The sequence below is a fragment of the Apteryx mantelli genome, chromosome 2, assembly GCF_036417845.1.
Source record: "Apteryx mantelli isolate bAptMan1 chromosome 2, bAptMan1.hap1, whole genome shotgun sequence".
Taxonomy (NCBI): domain Eukaryota; kingdom Metazoa; phylum Chordata; class Aves; order Apterygiformes; family Apterygidae; genus Apteryx; species Apteryx mantelli.
In genome coordinates this window covers 94,970,403-94,985,882 of record NC_089979.1, presented here as the reverse complement: position 1 = coordinate 94,985,882, position 15,480 = coordinate 94,970,403, and the positions used below count along the sequence as shown (strand labels likewise).

General features: G+C 35.2%; 1 protein-coding gene across 3 annotated transcripts in view; it reads left to right on the top strand.

Moving 5' to 3' along the window:
- EXOC3 (exocyst complex component 3) overlaps positions 1–15,480 on the top strand; it is a 33,832-nt gene that overhangs the window by 3,371 nt on the left and 14,981 nt on the right. For all 3 annotated transcript variants that reach the window (XM_067291139.1, XM_067291138.1, XM_013957760.2), the window contains exons 2-7: positions 193–377; positions 4,647–4,866; positions 7,018–7,699; positions 11,599–11,716; positions 13,558–13,683; positions 15,051–15,151. In XM_067291139.1, the coding sequence (XP_067147240.1) occupies positions 234–377; positions 4,647–4,866; positions 7,018–7,699; positions 11,599–11,716; positions 13,558–13,683; positions 15,051–15,151 (1,391 nt within the window). In that variant the 5' untranslated portion in view covers positions 193–233. The remainder of the gene's footprint in view (positions 1–192; positions 378–4,646; positions 4,867–7,017; positions 7,700–11,598; positions 11,717–13,557; positions 13,684–15,050; positions 15,152–15,480) is intronic.

The window sequence follows — 15,480 nt, the reverse complement described above, 5'->3', positions numbered from 1 at the left end:
AATGAAACAAAGTAATTGATTAAAAATGTGATTTTGTATATTTCCAATTACTGCTGTTTATTAATGCTTTGTAATGACTCTTCTGCAGAGTTGCTCAATTTTTATTGCCCAAGTTAGTTCTCCAGTTGTTAGCTTTGAAATGTCATATCAAATGCAAATGTTTTTTCTAAAAGTTTCATATTTTCTTTCCAGTACTGTTAAATTATGAAGGCATTTTGAGGTCCTAATCAACAATGGAGGAAACGGATAGGGAAGCAGTTGCAACAGCTGTTCAGAGAGTAGCTGGAATGCTTCAGCGTCCTGATCAGCTAGATAAAGTGGAGCAGTATCGCAGGAGGGAAGCTCGTAAGAAGGCTTCAGTAGAAGCTCGACTCAAGGTACAAACTTTGATAAACCTGAGTGTCCACAGTGCAGAATGAGTGGGGTTTTTTATTTATTTTTCACCTGTACACTTTCATCCAGATAGTTTTAAACCATGGAGTTTTTTGCTCTTTGTCTCCCAAAACCCTCTGTGTTCTGAATCTAATGCAAGCTAATGCTCTGCATCTTAATGAAAATTTATCAAGTATTCTCATTTCCTGTATCTTCTACAGGTTATCAATAGACAACTCCCCTCATTTTGTACAACTGGTCAGCCAACAAATCTTCATTGTAATGACTGAATACTGAACTCATAATAAAAATTGAGGATTGCCTCTGAAAAGGGTCAACACTGACAATACATTTGATCTCTGACCTGTACTTGGGTTTATGGAGGATACCGAAATCTTTTAAATAGTGTGTGATAATATGATTGAGGGAGAAAATTGTCCTTAAGTCCTTACTGAAGGTCAAAAAATCTTCCTTTTTTTTCTCCTGAATGTTTCTGCCCACAGTGCAGTCCTGAAAATAGCCTGTATTCCCTTTCTGACACAGTAGCAACAACTATATTTAAGTAAACAAAAAACAAACATAAGGTTTGGTGTAAACAGTTAAATCCAGGTTACAACAGGCTTTTTAGGCTGAAGAATAGTAAGAAATATTTCCTCTGTATTCTCATAAAGATTAAAAGAAAAACTTTATCAAAGGAGCATGAGAGGAATCAAAGACTTCTGCTCTCTTTTCTTGAGGAGCTTGTATTCCGGTGACCAAGGGAGGAGGGCAGATCCAATGTAAAAACTTGAAATTTTAAGAATCCAATTTAAGTGAAATCCTCTCAGTTAGGTGCATATTAATGAGTCACTTACTTTACTCAAGTTTTTGTTTCTTGTTGATTTCTTCCCCCCACCCCATGCATGTGTGCACACACACATATACATGCTTTCTCACATACTTAGCCTGATATATGAGTAAAGTATCCTGTGTTTAATGACTGCATATTACTGAGTTCTGTGTTTTCTTTCAGTGATACTTACCAGCCAACAGTTATCTTAGAAAAATGTTTTCAGTGTTTGGAGGAGAGCCTTAGAAAAGTGTTTTGAGAAATATTTTTGTTTTTACTAGATCACAATGACCTTTATGCATTTGATCTAATCTTATGCTTCAGCATAAATTAGTGTATCTTATAGCTGTTTTGAAGTTCTATGCCTGCTTTGTATGAGTCTGTATGAAGTGGAAGAGAGGCTGTCCTCTTTGAAAGGGAAAAATCTGTTACCAAATTACATTAATTTTCATTTTGTTTTAGCATAGAAATACAAAATTTTCTGATGACTTGGACTGGATTTTTCAGACTGAGACGGGAAGCATCTAGTGATATCTATTAAAAATAATTCAACTGTCAAGTTATTATGAACTATTGATATCACATGAGCACAGTCACTTGCCTACTGGCTGCTTCTGCAAACAGTAAATGCATAAATACAACTTTATGAACATCTAAATACAGGCGGTATCACACTTTATAGCCAGAAAGTTCCCTTGTCACTTACCTTAAGTTGCCTTAACTTCAGTCACTTATAGATGGCCAGAAACACCTCTTCCAAAAAGAAGTACAGTAATCCTTTACCATTGAGAATGCATTCCTGAAACATGCATTAACATGGGGTGGTTAGTGATTCAATGGATAGCAAAGCAATTTTTCCCATAAGAATTAATGTAATAGAGGAGGAATGTGGGGAGATTTTAAGAAATACATACAACTGGGGAGAGTATGTATGCTGTGGAGAATGGGGAGAGTATGAGGGAGAGTATGTATGCTGTGGAGAATGGGTCATCAGGATCATCAGCTGGAGTTGCTGGCTTTTCATGTTGGATCACCGTTGAAAGATTTCAGCTGCTTCATCTGTGTGAAGGAACGTGTTATAAACCTTTTAGTATGAACATTTTGGTGCTTCTTTGTGACTGGATATACTTTCCTCGTCATCATTTTCCTCAGATGCAACAAGATAATCAAGTCAATTGTGGGTAAAGAATAGAAAACCAGGATAATAGTTGTGTGTCAGTTTCACAGACAGATGAAGCCACTGAGATCTTCTGGAATGGTGTTCTGCTCAAAAGACCCAGCATCTCCTCCAGTTGGTGATCCTGCTGTTCCTCTCTGTCCTCTCCCTGATATTTGTTTTGTGTATATCTTATATCCCTCCCTGCATTACATAAATTGTTACAGGGAAAAGCTGCTTTGAAATGTGTCAAACTCGGCTGCTTCTGTGCTTCAGATTGATGGCAGTCAGTGGAGCAGGGTGTTAAACAATTGGTAGCAGAATTCTGAAACAATGGATGGAAAAGCACCAGCTAACCCTGTAGGCTCGTACCTTTGGGCTCTTCAATCCAAATGTAGGCAAAGAGCTGCCTGAACTTTGTTCCAGAGCCTGAGCAGTTACGCATGTTGACAGCCATCTTTGCGTAAGCACTTGCTCAGTAAATAATCTTAAGTCTTAGGTTCTGCATTCCTCTCACTGTGAAGAAATACTGTATACAAGTTCTAGGAGAGTTCCTAAATCATGGGTTACATACCTGAATCTTCTTCCTTTCGATTCTTAGCTGCTGTGCAACCATGAATTTGAACCACAGGGCTCTAAAGAGACTAGGCAGGCAGGATCCTGGTTCTGTGGCTTAATGTTTAGGACTGTCACTTGGAATGAGGTAAAACTGAAGTTGAGTCCTGGTGATGGGTTTGGGTTTTTTTTTGTTTTGGTTTGTTTTTTTTGTTTGTTTGTTTTTTAATACAGTGATGATGGGTCCAATTTAAAGAGAATATGTATTCTATGAAACAAAGCCTAGAATTCTAGGACATGGCCCCTGCCCCGACTGACTATTTTAAGACAAATTGAACATTTGGATGGGTGTCAGTTGTGAGTTTCCTTGGCTATTCATATCAGTGATCAAGATTAGTAATGGTTTCTGACAAGTTTCTACAGAAGTTGAATAGTAAAAATTTGAATGTGTAGCACTTGGAAGACATGCACTGGAAAAAATTGAATGAGACGAATTTAGTATTTAATGGTCAAGTGATTTTAAAAAAAACTTTCTGGTGAACTTCAGAAAATTGTGTCTCTCTACAATATTTTAATATATTATATTTTAGTCCCCCACTTCCCTCAGTTACTGTAGGCAAAAGATGTATTAAGGGGGCAGTTCTGCAGATTGACATTGTATAAAAATGCCTTACCAGTGTTTAGTTGTATTGAATCTAACAGAAGAACACGTTTTTATCAGTAAAATCAGCATTTCATATTTTAAAAGTGTATAAATAACAGTGATTTAAGAATCACTGCATTTTTCTGGGACTCCTCTGGTATATTTAAAACACAGTAAGTGTTGTTCATAGTTACCAGGTTACTTCAAATTCTTCTTGAGATCAACAACTGAGCTTTTGTTGATGTCTGCCTTTGGCTTATCTTTTAAAGTTTGTGATTTCCAGTTTCATTTTCCACTGATTTAATTTCATCTTAGTCACTACTTTTTTTTTTTTTTTTTGGAATACATGTATATAAAACATGCTGTGGATGTGATTTGATTTCTTTCACTTGGATATGCACTATAATGCATATTCTGTAGTGTCTGAACTCTGAAATGACATTCAAGACTGGTAGCCTATTTGAAGTGACAGGTAACAGCCATGACTCGAGATATCTACATCAGTAACCTCTCTTTATGCCATGATAATCCAGCAGTTGGATTGTCAATATGGTTGTTGACATATTACAGTGAAGAAATACTATTCGGCTTTTTTGTTGTTTTTGGTTTTGGCTGAATTTGTTTTGGTTTCCTAGCATTCTGGCACCACGGTTTATTTTTAAGAAAACATTTTCCATTGTCGATCAAAAATTGTAATTGCTTTAATAAAAACTTTGTCAATCTGTACATTCAAAGCATTCTGGTGAGACATCTGGATCATCTTTCTTCTGATATCCCCCTTTTAAATGAACTCATGAATGAAATGCAGAGAAACCCCATTCTACTTTCGCATGATCCTAGTTTAAAATAGACTTATAAAGATGATGGTATATCTGCATTTTCTGAGCTCCTACATTAGCTTTATGTTTGAAGTACTTGTGTCTGTCCTTCCAAAAAATCTCTTCTGTATAAAATACACACACCCTCAGAAATTATACATTTCTAGTAGGCTATAATATCACCTTCTTGCTTATTTTTCTCTGAAAATGTTACTGATGTATGTTTGTTACTGATCTTATAATGATTTCTTTGTCTTTTTGTTTGTATTTAAGGCAGCAATCCAGTCACAGTTAGATGGAGTACGAACAGGTTTAAGTCAACTTCACAATGCACTGAATGATGTAAAGGACATTCAGCAGTCTTTGATTGATGTCAATAAAGACTGGAGGCAGAGCATCAACACCATAGAAAACCTCAAGGATGTTAAGGATGCTGTAGTGCAACACAGCCAGCTGGCAGCTGCTGTAGAAAATCTCAAAAACATCTTTTCAGGTGATCTAAAGTTCTTTATAAAATTCATCACAAGTTGAAAGCACTTCAAAATGGTACTAACAGCTGTATTATCAGGTAACATGGTGAACTTCAAAACTCACTAGGAATGAAGAGTTAAGGAAAAATCACCTGGACATCAGGTTCAGAAAAGTAGCTAGCAACCATTTAATAGCTGTTGAGTTTGAATTGCTCTGTGAGAGCTTCCAGTCTGACCTATCTTGTCATACACATACAAGTCACAAAAAAAGCTGCTTGCTAGCAATCAATAGCAAGAGTAACATACTTCTATAGAAAACTAAAATATTCAGGCAGCACATACAGAAGCAAAATGTGAAAAGATCCAAAATATTGCCAGCGGATTGGTACCTACAGTAATCCTGTTGGATAAAAAGTCCCAAATGATTTTACGAAGTAAATAACTTTGCAAAGAAATGCAAAATATCAAACAGCAAAATCTCCAGTCAAGGATTCTCTAGCAATCTGACCTCATAATACTCTTTCCTGAATCCAGACTTCCCCAGTGTGGACTCCTAAGTGCATCTTGCTCACACAACAGTTAGGAATCTTAAGGACTCTTCATTAATGTTATAAGCACAAGTATAAGCTACCTGAAGTTCAGTTTCAACTGCACGGAGTCTTTGCTTCAGAATCAGGCAGCACAACCGCAGAAACCAACTCGTGCGTAAAGAAATTATGCACAGGAGACACTGCTTCCTTGCACCACTGCACAACTAGGAAAGGTCCGGAAAATGAAATTATTAGTGTGGTATAATGGACATTGTAAAGATTTTGAAAGAAAATCAGATTATCTCTGTCCTTTTATGCAAACTTTTTGGTGAACATTTGCAATTCCATCTTGAATCAGAATGAGTTCCTTGCCAGGACTTCTCTGCCTAGAAGTCATTTTCATAATTTTATCCCTCTGATTGAACAGAGTGAAAATTAATAGGCTTCATACCCCTTTGATTTTTATATCAGTGTTTTAATTTAAGTAGTCTTTCCCATCCTCTTCTATTTGGATACTCTCTCATAAAATGTACATATGAAGAACAACTGTTTCTCAACCGTCCTAGGTTGGCTTGTTTCATCTCCATAAGGGTGTATCTAGCTGGTGCAGTAAAAAACTGGGATACCATGTTCAAAAAGACCTCTGTCTCTGTTTACATGCTACATCTAGCAGTAGAGATCAAAGAAGAAAAAAAATTCTGTATATTCCAATATTGAGTTATTATGAGGGTATTGTTTTCTTTTGCACTGGTAAATGGAATTGAAAATATAAGCCTTTTCTTTTCCTGTATGCTAAGAGACTTTGAGTGTGAAGTGTCTCCAACCAAGATCATTATGCAGTGTAGTTGACTATAAGTTCCTTCAGAGCAAAACAAATGTTTTTATTATAGGCTGTTTTTCACCATAATTAATTATTATAGACTGAGTGTTTTGCGCCGTAATTAATGACTGTGTTTCTTCACACACCTTTTCTTTGAGTTGTCAGTTTTATCACAAGCTGCCTTTATAGAGTGACTACTTTCTCCACAGAGATTTTCAGTTCTTTTCTCTGCAGGATCCTTGTCTTCTATAGAATTCCTCAAATACTGAATTAAAAAAAATCTTCTAAATAGTTTAGCAATATAGGTAGTTTTGCCTATTCTTCCTTCCTGCCTTAGGCAGGCAAGCTGTTCCTTCCAGAAGGAGATAAAATTCGGTATTCATTGTGTATGTGCAGCCTCAGCTTCAACAGGGTTAGTGATTTTTTTTTTTTTTTTTTTTTTCCAGTCAGGCAAGTTAAAATCCTTATGCATAAGGTTTAATAGTATTGCAGTAAGTTTTATGGTAGAGTTTCATGGATTCTTAAGGAGAGAGAGAAAGGAAGCTGTCTTCTGTTGGCATTATGATCTTAGTTTGTTGGTCATTATAATTATTATAATGAAAGATGTGGAAGCATTAGAATTAAAGATGTGGAAGGGCTTTTAAAGGCATACAGCATTTACTAGCAATACATTGAATACATCAGAATGATTTCCTTTAAATGATTTCAAAAGAATTGCTGCCACTATTCTCCAGTTTGTTTCCTGATGCTCTTAGTATCTTGTATTTATTTATGTACTCTGATTGCATCATTATTTTGTTTTTTCTTTTTTACCTTTGTTTCAGTTCCTGAGATAGTCAGAGAGGCACAAGATTTGATTGAACAAGGGGAACTTCTGCAAGCTCATCGAAAACTGATGGATTTAGAGTGTTCTCGTGATAACCTAATGTATGAGCAGTATCGTATGGACAGCAAGAACACACATGACATGAATCTCATCCATACATACTTTGGGGATATGCAGAAACTTTCCGAGGAGTTGGCAAAACAACTTTGGATGGTGGTTCAAAGATCTCTTGTTACAGTCCGTCGAGATCCAACCTTACTTGTTTCTGTTGTTAGGATAATTGAGAGGGAGGAGAAAATTGACAGGCGCATGATAGATCGGAAAAAACAAACTGGGTTCATACCTCCTGGCAGACCAAAGAAGTGGAAAGAGAAGATGTTCAACATTTTGGAAAGAACTGTAAGCACTCGAATTGAAGGCACTCAAGCAGATACCAGAGAATCTGACAAAATGTGGCTTGTGCGCCACCTAGAAATCATACGTAAATATGTCCTTGATGATCTGTTAGTGGCTAAAACCCTACTGGATCAGTGTTTTCCCCTGCACTATGACATTTTCAAAAAATTACTAAGTATGTACCATCAGGCTTTGTCCATCCGCATGCAAGAGCTGGCTTCAGAAGATCTGGAAGCAAATGAGATTGTTAGCCTTCTGACTTGGGTTTTAAATACATACAAAAGGTAAGATCCCTTTATCTTTTCAAAAATCCTGTTTTTCTGTTAGGAGTAGTTGGGAGTAAGTAGCATATAAAATACAGTTAATGTACTAATAATGTCTATTACTAATAATTGTCTATTAACGTATAAGAAGATAAAACTATCAAAAAAAAAAAGGTGAGTAGTGGTAAAGAACTTGCTATGTTGATATTTGTTATGTTTTGTGGTTCTTAGAAATTGCTCCTTAATATTTCTTTGGATTTTCTAATATGTAATCTTTTGTTGCTTTGTAAGCTTAAAGTTTAATGTAGTTATACAACTGTCTGAAGCTACTGTCACAGTAAATAAGCATATTCATATTTGTTTGAAGATTTAGTGAAGTATTGACAAGAGCAGAGCAGACTGGGATCTTCTGTATTTGTGCGGTTGTTAACTTTCTATTGTTCTCTCTGACAGGGATTGGGACTGTTTTTGTGTTGCTTTATTACTGATAAATGGAAAAAATGTAATAACTTTTCCTTTATGTTTTCTCTCGGAACGATGCGTTGATTTGTTTATTTAGAAGACTTTCTGCTGATAGGTTGTCTCCTACAGTACGGTGAAACTGCTTTTCTTTTAGATGTTGTGATTCGTTAAGACAACTTATGCATTCTGATTTTTTTTTTATTTTTTTTTCCTCCAGATAGCAACAGCTTGGATAGCACATGTTTAATTTTTGCTGGCATGTAGTTACTAGGGCTACCAAATTATTTGGGAAAAAGTAATATTAGCTTTCTTGTAGTTTATGGCTGAAATCCTGTTCTCAATAGCTGGCATCGACCCAGGGTCTGAACTGTGTACGCTTCTGCTGTCTTTATTGCTGATTGTTTAACCTCACTGTTTCAACAAATTAAACTCTTGATAGGTTAGACTATAATATACAAATTGGTAGGAGATATAACCATTCTGTAGGGTTTTTGTAACCAGCTTTAAGATTAATTTTATGTTTAGAACTCGATGCTTTACTCTACACTGCAACATCCTCCTCCTCTTCTTCCCTACAAGCAGCAACCAGTAACACCCCCTTCGGCATGCTTGCATGCATGTTTAGACTATATAAAAGATGTGGTTAATGATCACAAGGCAGCTGTGAGATGAAGGAGCTTGAGTTCATTTGCCTTTTCTTCCTATGTTATTAGAAAGCCAGAGGAATGACTTGACAATGAATGAAAATCAGAAATATGTCAGTTACACAATGTCACTTCTCCTGACCTGTAGGGGCATGGCTCAGACAGAAGTCCTGCTCCCAGGTTCTTCGTTAATGTTCTAGGCCTAATTTTCCAGTAAGACAATCTTTGGTCATGAAATTACCCTCCTGCCCTCCCACCAGAAGTAGAACAGATGGCTGTTGAGTTGGACATTTCAAAGCTATTTAAAATCTCTCCATCCATATATTCCATGGTAGGAAGGCAAAAGTGAGGGAGCAAAACCACAGAGGCACACTTATTTGCCAAGCAAACAAATCAAAACAGGATCATTCCTGCCAAAGCAAGTTATGTAGCAGGTACCACCTGACTGTAGAATTTTGGAAAGAAAGTGAGATAAGTGGAGTAGATTTGGTTTAAGGTGTCTGAGAACACACTTCTCCCCTGCACATCCATGTAACAAATGTGATGGAAATTGGAGAATATACCTTAGGAAAAATGTAGAGTCTTAGGTTTCTAAAGAGAAGCCTGAATGGGTAGCACAGGAATTGTATTCTTATATGCTATCACAGACTGTTGTAAAGATGATCATTAGCTGTTCTGTATGTTTGCAGTGGGGAGTGGATTAAGAAATCAGCTCAGGCTTGGAGTTGGGGGGAAAGTAAGCTAATCAAGAAGGCTATCTGGAGAGCTTACAGAATCTCAGTCACTGGAAATCTTTTAAGAATAAGTTAATTCTCTATAAGGAAATGATTTATTTATATATATATATATATATAAAAAACCTGCAATATATATATAAAATAAACTGCAAAGGAGGATGGCATATATGATATTTTGAAACCTATATTTCTGTGAATTCTATTTCATCCTCTTCTCCTTGTAAGAAAATAGCTTCTCAATTCTGTTCTATTTCTTGTTTGTTTCCATGGAACATTGTATTATAGAAGATAGTTTTGTCCTTTCTAACCTTTCTGTAGTTTTATTAAATCTAATTGAATATTAGAGGGGACATACAGTTTAAACTTGTATTTGCACATTACAGCCACATTTGTGTACAGGAAGAAGAATTTTCATCTTGGGAACTAGAGGTAGGAATTTGTGGTCTTTGTTTTTGGGCTTCAGTTGCTGCGCTAGGAGCAAGCTTTAATGTCTCTGTGGCCCTGTAAAGTAGGGATAATGTTGGCATAATGAGGCTAGAAATATTTTCTAACATAGTGCCATAGAAGAACCTGAAGTTGAATTAAATCTGGCTTCTCAATTTTTGGCTTCACTTTTCCCCAGAATAATCCTAGAACAGGTCCTGCTATTACTTGTATTCTTTATGTAAACAGCAACAGAATGAAATTAAGGTTTCCGAATAGCTTGGATCCCTTTTAAATATTTTCTGTCTCATTTTCTACAGGCTCAGGAAGACATTACAGATGTGAAGTGTTCAGTTATGTTGGCTTTTATGGGTTCAAAGATAAGAATGTTTTGGGTTTGTTTCTTTTTTTTTTTCTTTTTTAAAGTAGTTAGCCGTAGTACCTTTTATTACCCCTTGGAGATTTTTTCCTGATGTGGAAGCACCACTGTGCTGAGTCATTGCCTATACCCAGAGAAGAGCTTTAATTTGCAGAAATTTACAAATTAAGCACTTGTTTGCAAACAAATTTTTATCTTTGGTAGATGGTATTTATAATTGCCACTGCAATATAGGATTGCAAGAACAGAACTGAATTTGTGGCTGCCTTCTGAAAAGCACACTAGAAATGAAATGTAAAACAATTTATATAGAATTGTATTAAATCGGTATTATTATGACTGAATGTATATTTGCATTGACAGTTAATAAAGTACTATGAAGAATGTATTATTGATTTTGGGGGCATGAAATACCAAAGAGTTCTTTCTATTTTATGTTTTGGCATAGCTTTGATTTTAGTTACACAAGCAATTTATTACATAATCTTATAATAGTCAGATGCAAAATATCACTGCAAATAGTATTATATAATCCTTGCCAAAGTATGCTTCAAAGTTGCTCTAGTTTCTTTCTACTCCCATAAAAACAAGAATTTTCCTTTGCAAGCAAGTACAAATAATGGTGCTGTTGTAACACTGTACCCATGGTCTGCATTTACGAGTTGGCATGTATATGTCTCCTCTTCTTACATTAAATATATTGTCAGCCTGAAGGAAGCATGGATAGAATTTCTGTGAATATACTTTTAGCTTTGATATGGATGTAATAGAGGTAGCACACCAAAAGCTGCTTTGAGAAACTCTGCTCATATTTAATACTTTTCACTAGATTTGCTGTTCTAAAGTTGAAAATGTGTAAGTTCTGTGTATGTCATCGCCTCTGAAATTTAAAAGACGAATCAAAATGTCTGCAATTAAGAGCCTACAGACTGAACAACAAGCTGGCTTTTATTTAATCTTAAGCAATTGCCTAAATCTTCTAGATAAAAATAAGTTAGAAATTTATGAAAGGATTGGATTTCTTTAAAATATGTCTGTAACATTTTTTTTCTTTTAATATTCTTGGCTATAGCTTTTACATTATGTTTTTTTCTTTTATATGGTTTTATTTACATTTCGTAAATGTGCTTAATTGTAGCTACTTGTATTAAAGATTTTCTCACATGTATAGATAATGGAAAATTGCAGTTTACAGTCATCATACCAAAAAAGCTGCATAGTTTATAACATTTTCATCTCTTTATTGATTTGCAATGTCTTTTCTTTTTAACTCAGTACAGAGATGATGGGAAATTCAGAACTGTCTCCTGAAGTGGATGTAAATTGTCTAAATCTTCTAATTTCACAAAATGTGGTAGACCAGCTTCTCAGCAAGTACATGTCAACACTTACTGTGAGTAGTAATAATTCAAAGATACCGTCAAATGAAACTATAGCTACATTAGTGCCTCAGTACGTAAAGTATTGTTTTTGCATCAGAGGAAACTATTTTGATAAATGTGAACTTGATATCACTTTTATAAAACCTCATATGCATGCTGGTTTGTTTTTATACAAGTATAATCAGAAGATTTTATAGATGTAAATCATGAAATGTCAAAGAATAATTATGCTTTACAGATGATATTAACTGTATTTTATTAGAAAGGAAAGAATTCCAGTGTTTATACTTAGATTCTTTCAAATGCACAGTGCTATTAATTAAAGTACTATCAGATTTATAAACCACTGAATGCTGTTTGGTCTATATACAGTTGACTGTGTCAACCTTTGATACAGTCTTTTCTGATGTGATCTCTTCAAGGCATTCAGGATGTTCATGCAGCATGTTTGCCAGACTGATTCTTTTAACAATGTTTTTCCTTTCATGCTCTCTCAAGATGAAAAAAGATATCTATGGTGTTTTTTAGAAATGTTTTTCCTTGCTTACTGAAAATAATATTAAATATATACCACCTAAATAAAAATATCAATAAAAATATCTTGTTTTCATAAGGAATAAAGCACTAATAGATTTTTGTGGAGCACCTCAATTTGAAAAAATGTTGTGGCAAATGATGATCTTAACATGAAAAATGTTGATGTCCAATGGGCTGATTGTGATATGCAACTTTTTCGTTGCATATCACACTTCATCAGAGCAGTCCCATGCTCATAGATGTTCTTGTACGTCATTTCACATAATAGCTAAGGCCATGTAGAGCCATCTTTACTTATAGCACTTCCTGTAGTCAGTAGTCGTCTTTTTTTCTGCTTTTTTCAGTCTGTGTTGAGTCAACCACCTTCCTTTTCAGGAAAATCATAAAGCTTTCAGTTTCTTCCTTTATCCTATTGGCTGCTAGGAGTTCTGACCAAAAGAAACGGACTTAAAGCATGAGGAAAAAAATCACCCATTTTAGACTTTGTACCTTTTTTTTCCCTCTCTGTATATGCCTACTGGTCATGTTACATAGCAGGACACACTAATATGCATGTTATACATTAGTGGGAACCATGAACTTATATATATATGAATTCAAATAATCCAATTATACATTTAGTAAACCTTTTGGTGTTCACTATCTGCTTTTGTGACGATGTCCATGATATCTGTGTCATGCAAGTGATCAGAAAAGTGGTTTAGTTTAGTTTTAAAAACAGTTGTTCCTGATATCTGTTTGCAGTATAATGCATTTGCTTCACGGGAAGAGAGCCAGCTCTTGCATTTCCATCACTGTTTTCTGCAGCACTTAAGTTCCAAGAAACACAGTTCATTATGTCTAATTCTGTTTTTTGCCCCTGACAATAACAAGCATCAGTTTCCTCAAATGTAGGTAAACGACACTACAAGCAAATGTGAGATAATTTTCCTACAATAGGTATTACCCTAATTCCTTCAGTTGTTGGAAAAATTTGGTTTAGAATCTAAAGCCCGAGGCTTAATAAATGCTTCCGAAGTTAGCAAAACACATTTGCTTTTTATGTTTGAAGTGCTCCCATTCCAAATCATGGTTAAGCTTGATTCGGGCTATCTCATAAGCTATTTCTGTTTATCAGTACTCTTTTTCTGTTTAATCGATGTAAATCTTAACTTATGTTAGCTACATCCTGTAGGAATCATTGTAGTGGTCAACATTATTTATTACCATGCCACTCTTCATTATGGGAATGACTGCTATTCCAAATACTTCCTTTTTATTTTGCTTTTTAGATTCATAATTCTTTGCTTTTTCTTGGTTGTTTTGTTTAATGCAGTCTAACATTATTGGTTGGCTACGAAAAGCACTGGAGACGGATAAAAAAGACTGGGTAAAAGAAACTGAACCAGAAGCAGATCAGGATGGCTACTATCAGACTACACTCCCAGCTATTGTTTTTCAGGTATAAGATAACTCAGTCGTTCTAGAAAATATACAGAAGCAGAGCATGGTTTAAAACAAAAAGAAAAAAAATCAAACAGTTTGGAATGCCATTGTTCTTGTATGTATTGAAGTGCAGTTTTTTCTCCTATGGAGCAGTTAGCTGGAGGGGTTTTTTGTTTTGAGATTTTCTTTGCCTTTTTGGTTTTAACACTTAGAGACTTACTTCTTCTTGAATGTAGATTAGGAACAGGTTTTTCCTAGTCTATTTAATTGAGATACTTGTCCTTAGTTAACTACTCTTACTTAACTATCTTTATGTAAATTTGTAATGTAAAACTACCAGATTAAGATGTTTGTAAATTACTGGAATATCACCTGTTAATATGGCACTGAGACAGTAAGGCATGCGTTTGTTTCTAGAAATTATTCATTAGTTACACAAATACCTTAAAATATTGGAAAAAAAAGTTTTCTGTTAAAGATCAAAAAAATATTGCTGTTTAAACACTATTTCACTTAACAGCTCTCTTTAGTGCCTATCTGAATTATGAAAGATCTTAAAAACAGGAAAGATGCAGCTATTTCTAAGATCTTTTTAAAAAATTAAAAAAAAAAAAGCCTGCACCACCCTATTAATGATAGAAATGGGAAGTTTTTAAAATAATCTTTATCAACCAACAAAATATTATACTCACTTTCTAGTTTTTCCTTACAGATGTTATATTAGATAACTTCAAAGAAAGATGGCCTCTTTCCTCTTCTTGCATCAGTTTCCCATTTTCTTTCTTTTACTTGTCTTTATACCAAGTTTTTTCCTACATTTTTTTCACATTTATATTAGCACCAAAGTTGACTAACCTTCTTCAGAAAGTGTGCGATGGCAAAAAAATTAGTGGCTAATTAGCTCTAGTGTTACTTGTCAGTACTGTCAAAGGTTGCAATATTGAGATTCATGTAACAGTGAAACTTCCAAAATCATCTCGGGGTAAAAGTAGGTCATATGTTTTCACCTGTTTTTGTACCCTTCCTCTCCAGTCCTCCTCTTCTCATAGACAGTTCTCTGTAGGTCACTTAGAACTGGTGCCTAGTTGTGAGTATTTCATAGAATTTCGGCATCTCTGATACTTCACTAATGCAAACTCACTATTTTGTGTATCAGAAAAAACTGCAATACACATTAATGACTGTCAAGAATTTATTAATTGCTTCTATGATGATACTGGGGCAGGGGGTGTTTTAGTCAGCAGAAATTGCAGCAGAAAAAATGTGTATGTAGAGCTGGTGCTAGTGAAAGTCTCTAAATAGAAAATTCAAATAAGAATTCTTTCTCGTTTGGTTAACAACTGGTATAGGCCTGTCTTTATAACTAAACTATTTTTAACTTAGATGTTTGAGCAGAATCTTCAGGTAGCTGCTCAGATAAGTGAAGATTTGAAAACAAAGGTACTCCTTCTATGTCTTCAACAAATGAATTCATTTCTAACAAGGTAAAATAATTTTTAGAATGTGAATGCTTTATCCTGCCTCTGCCTCTCTTCCTACATTTCCATGCTTGGTTTTCCTATGCATGTTTCTTTATTGCTTGGTCTCCCTTCTATAATGTGCATACCAACCAAGCTTTTCTTGCCCTTCATTTTCTGTTTCCTTTCTTCTTTTCCCTTCTTCCTCCCTTCCTCAGTTTCACCAGCTTTTCCTGTACTGGTGACTGGCAGTCTCAGTTCTACCCCATAAACGGCTCCAGTTCTTGGAATCAGTTCTTTCTTCTATATCTTCAATTGGTAATCCTTTCTAATAAGGAAGGCTAGACAGAAACCAC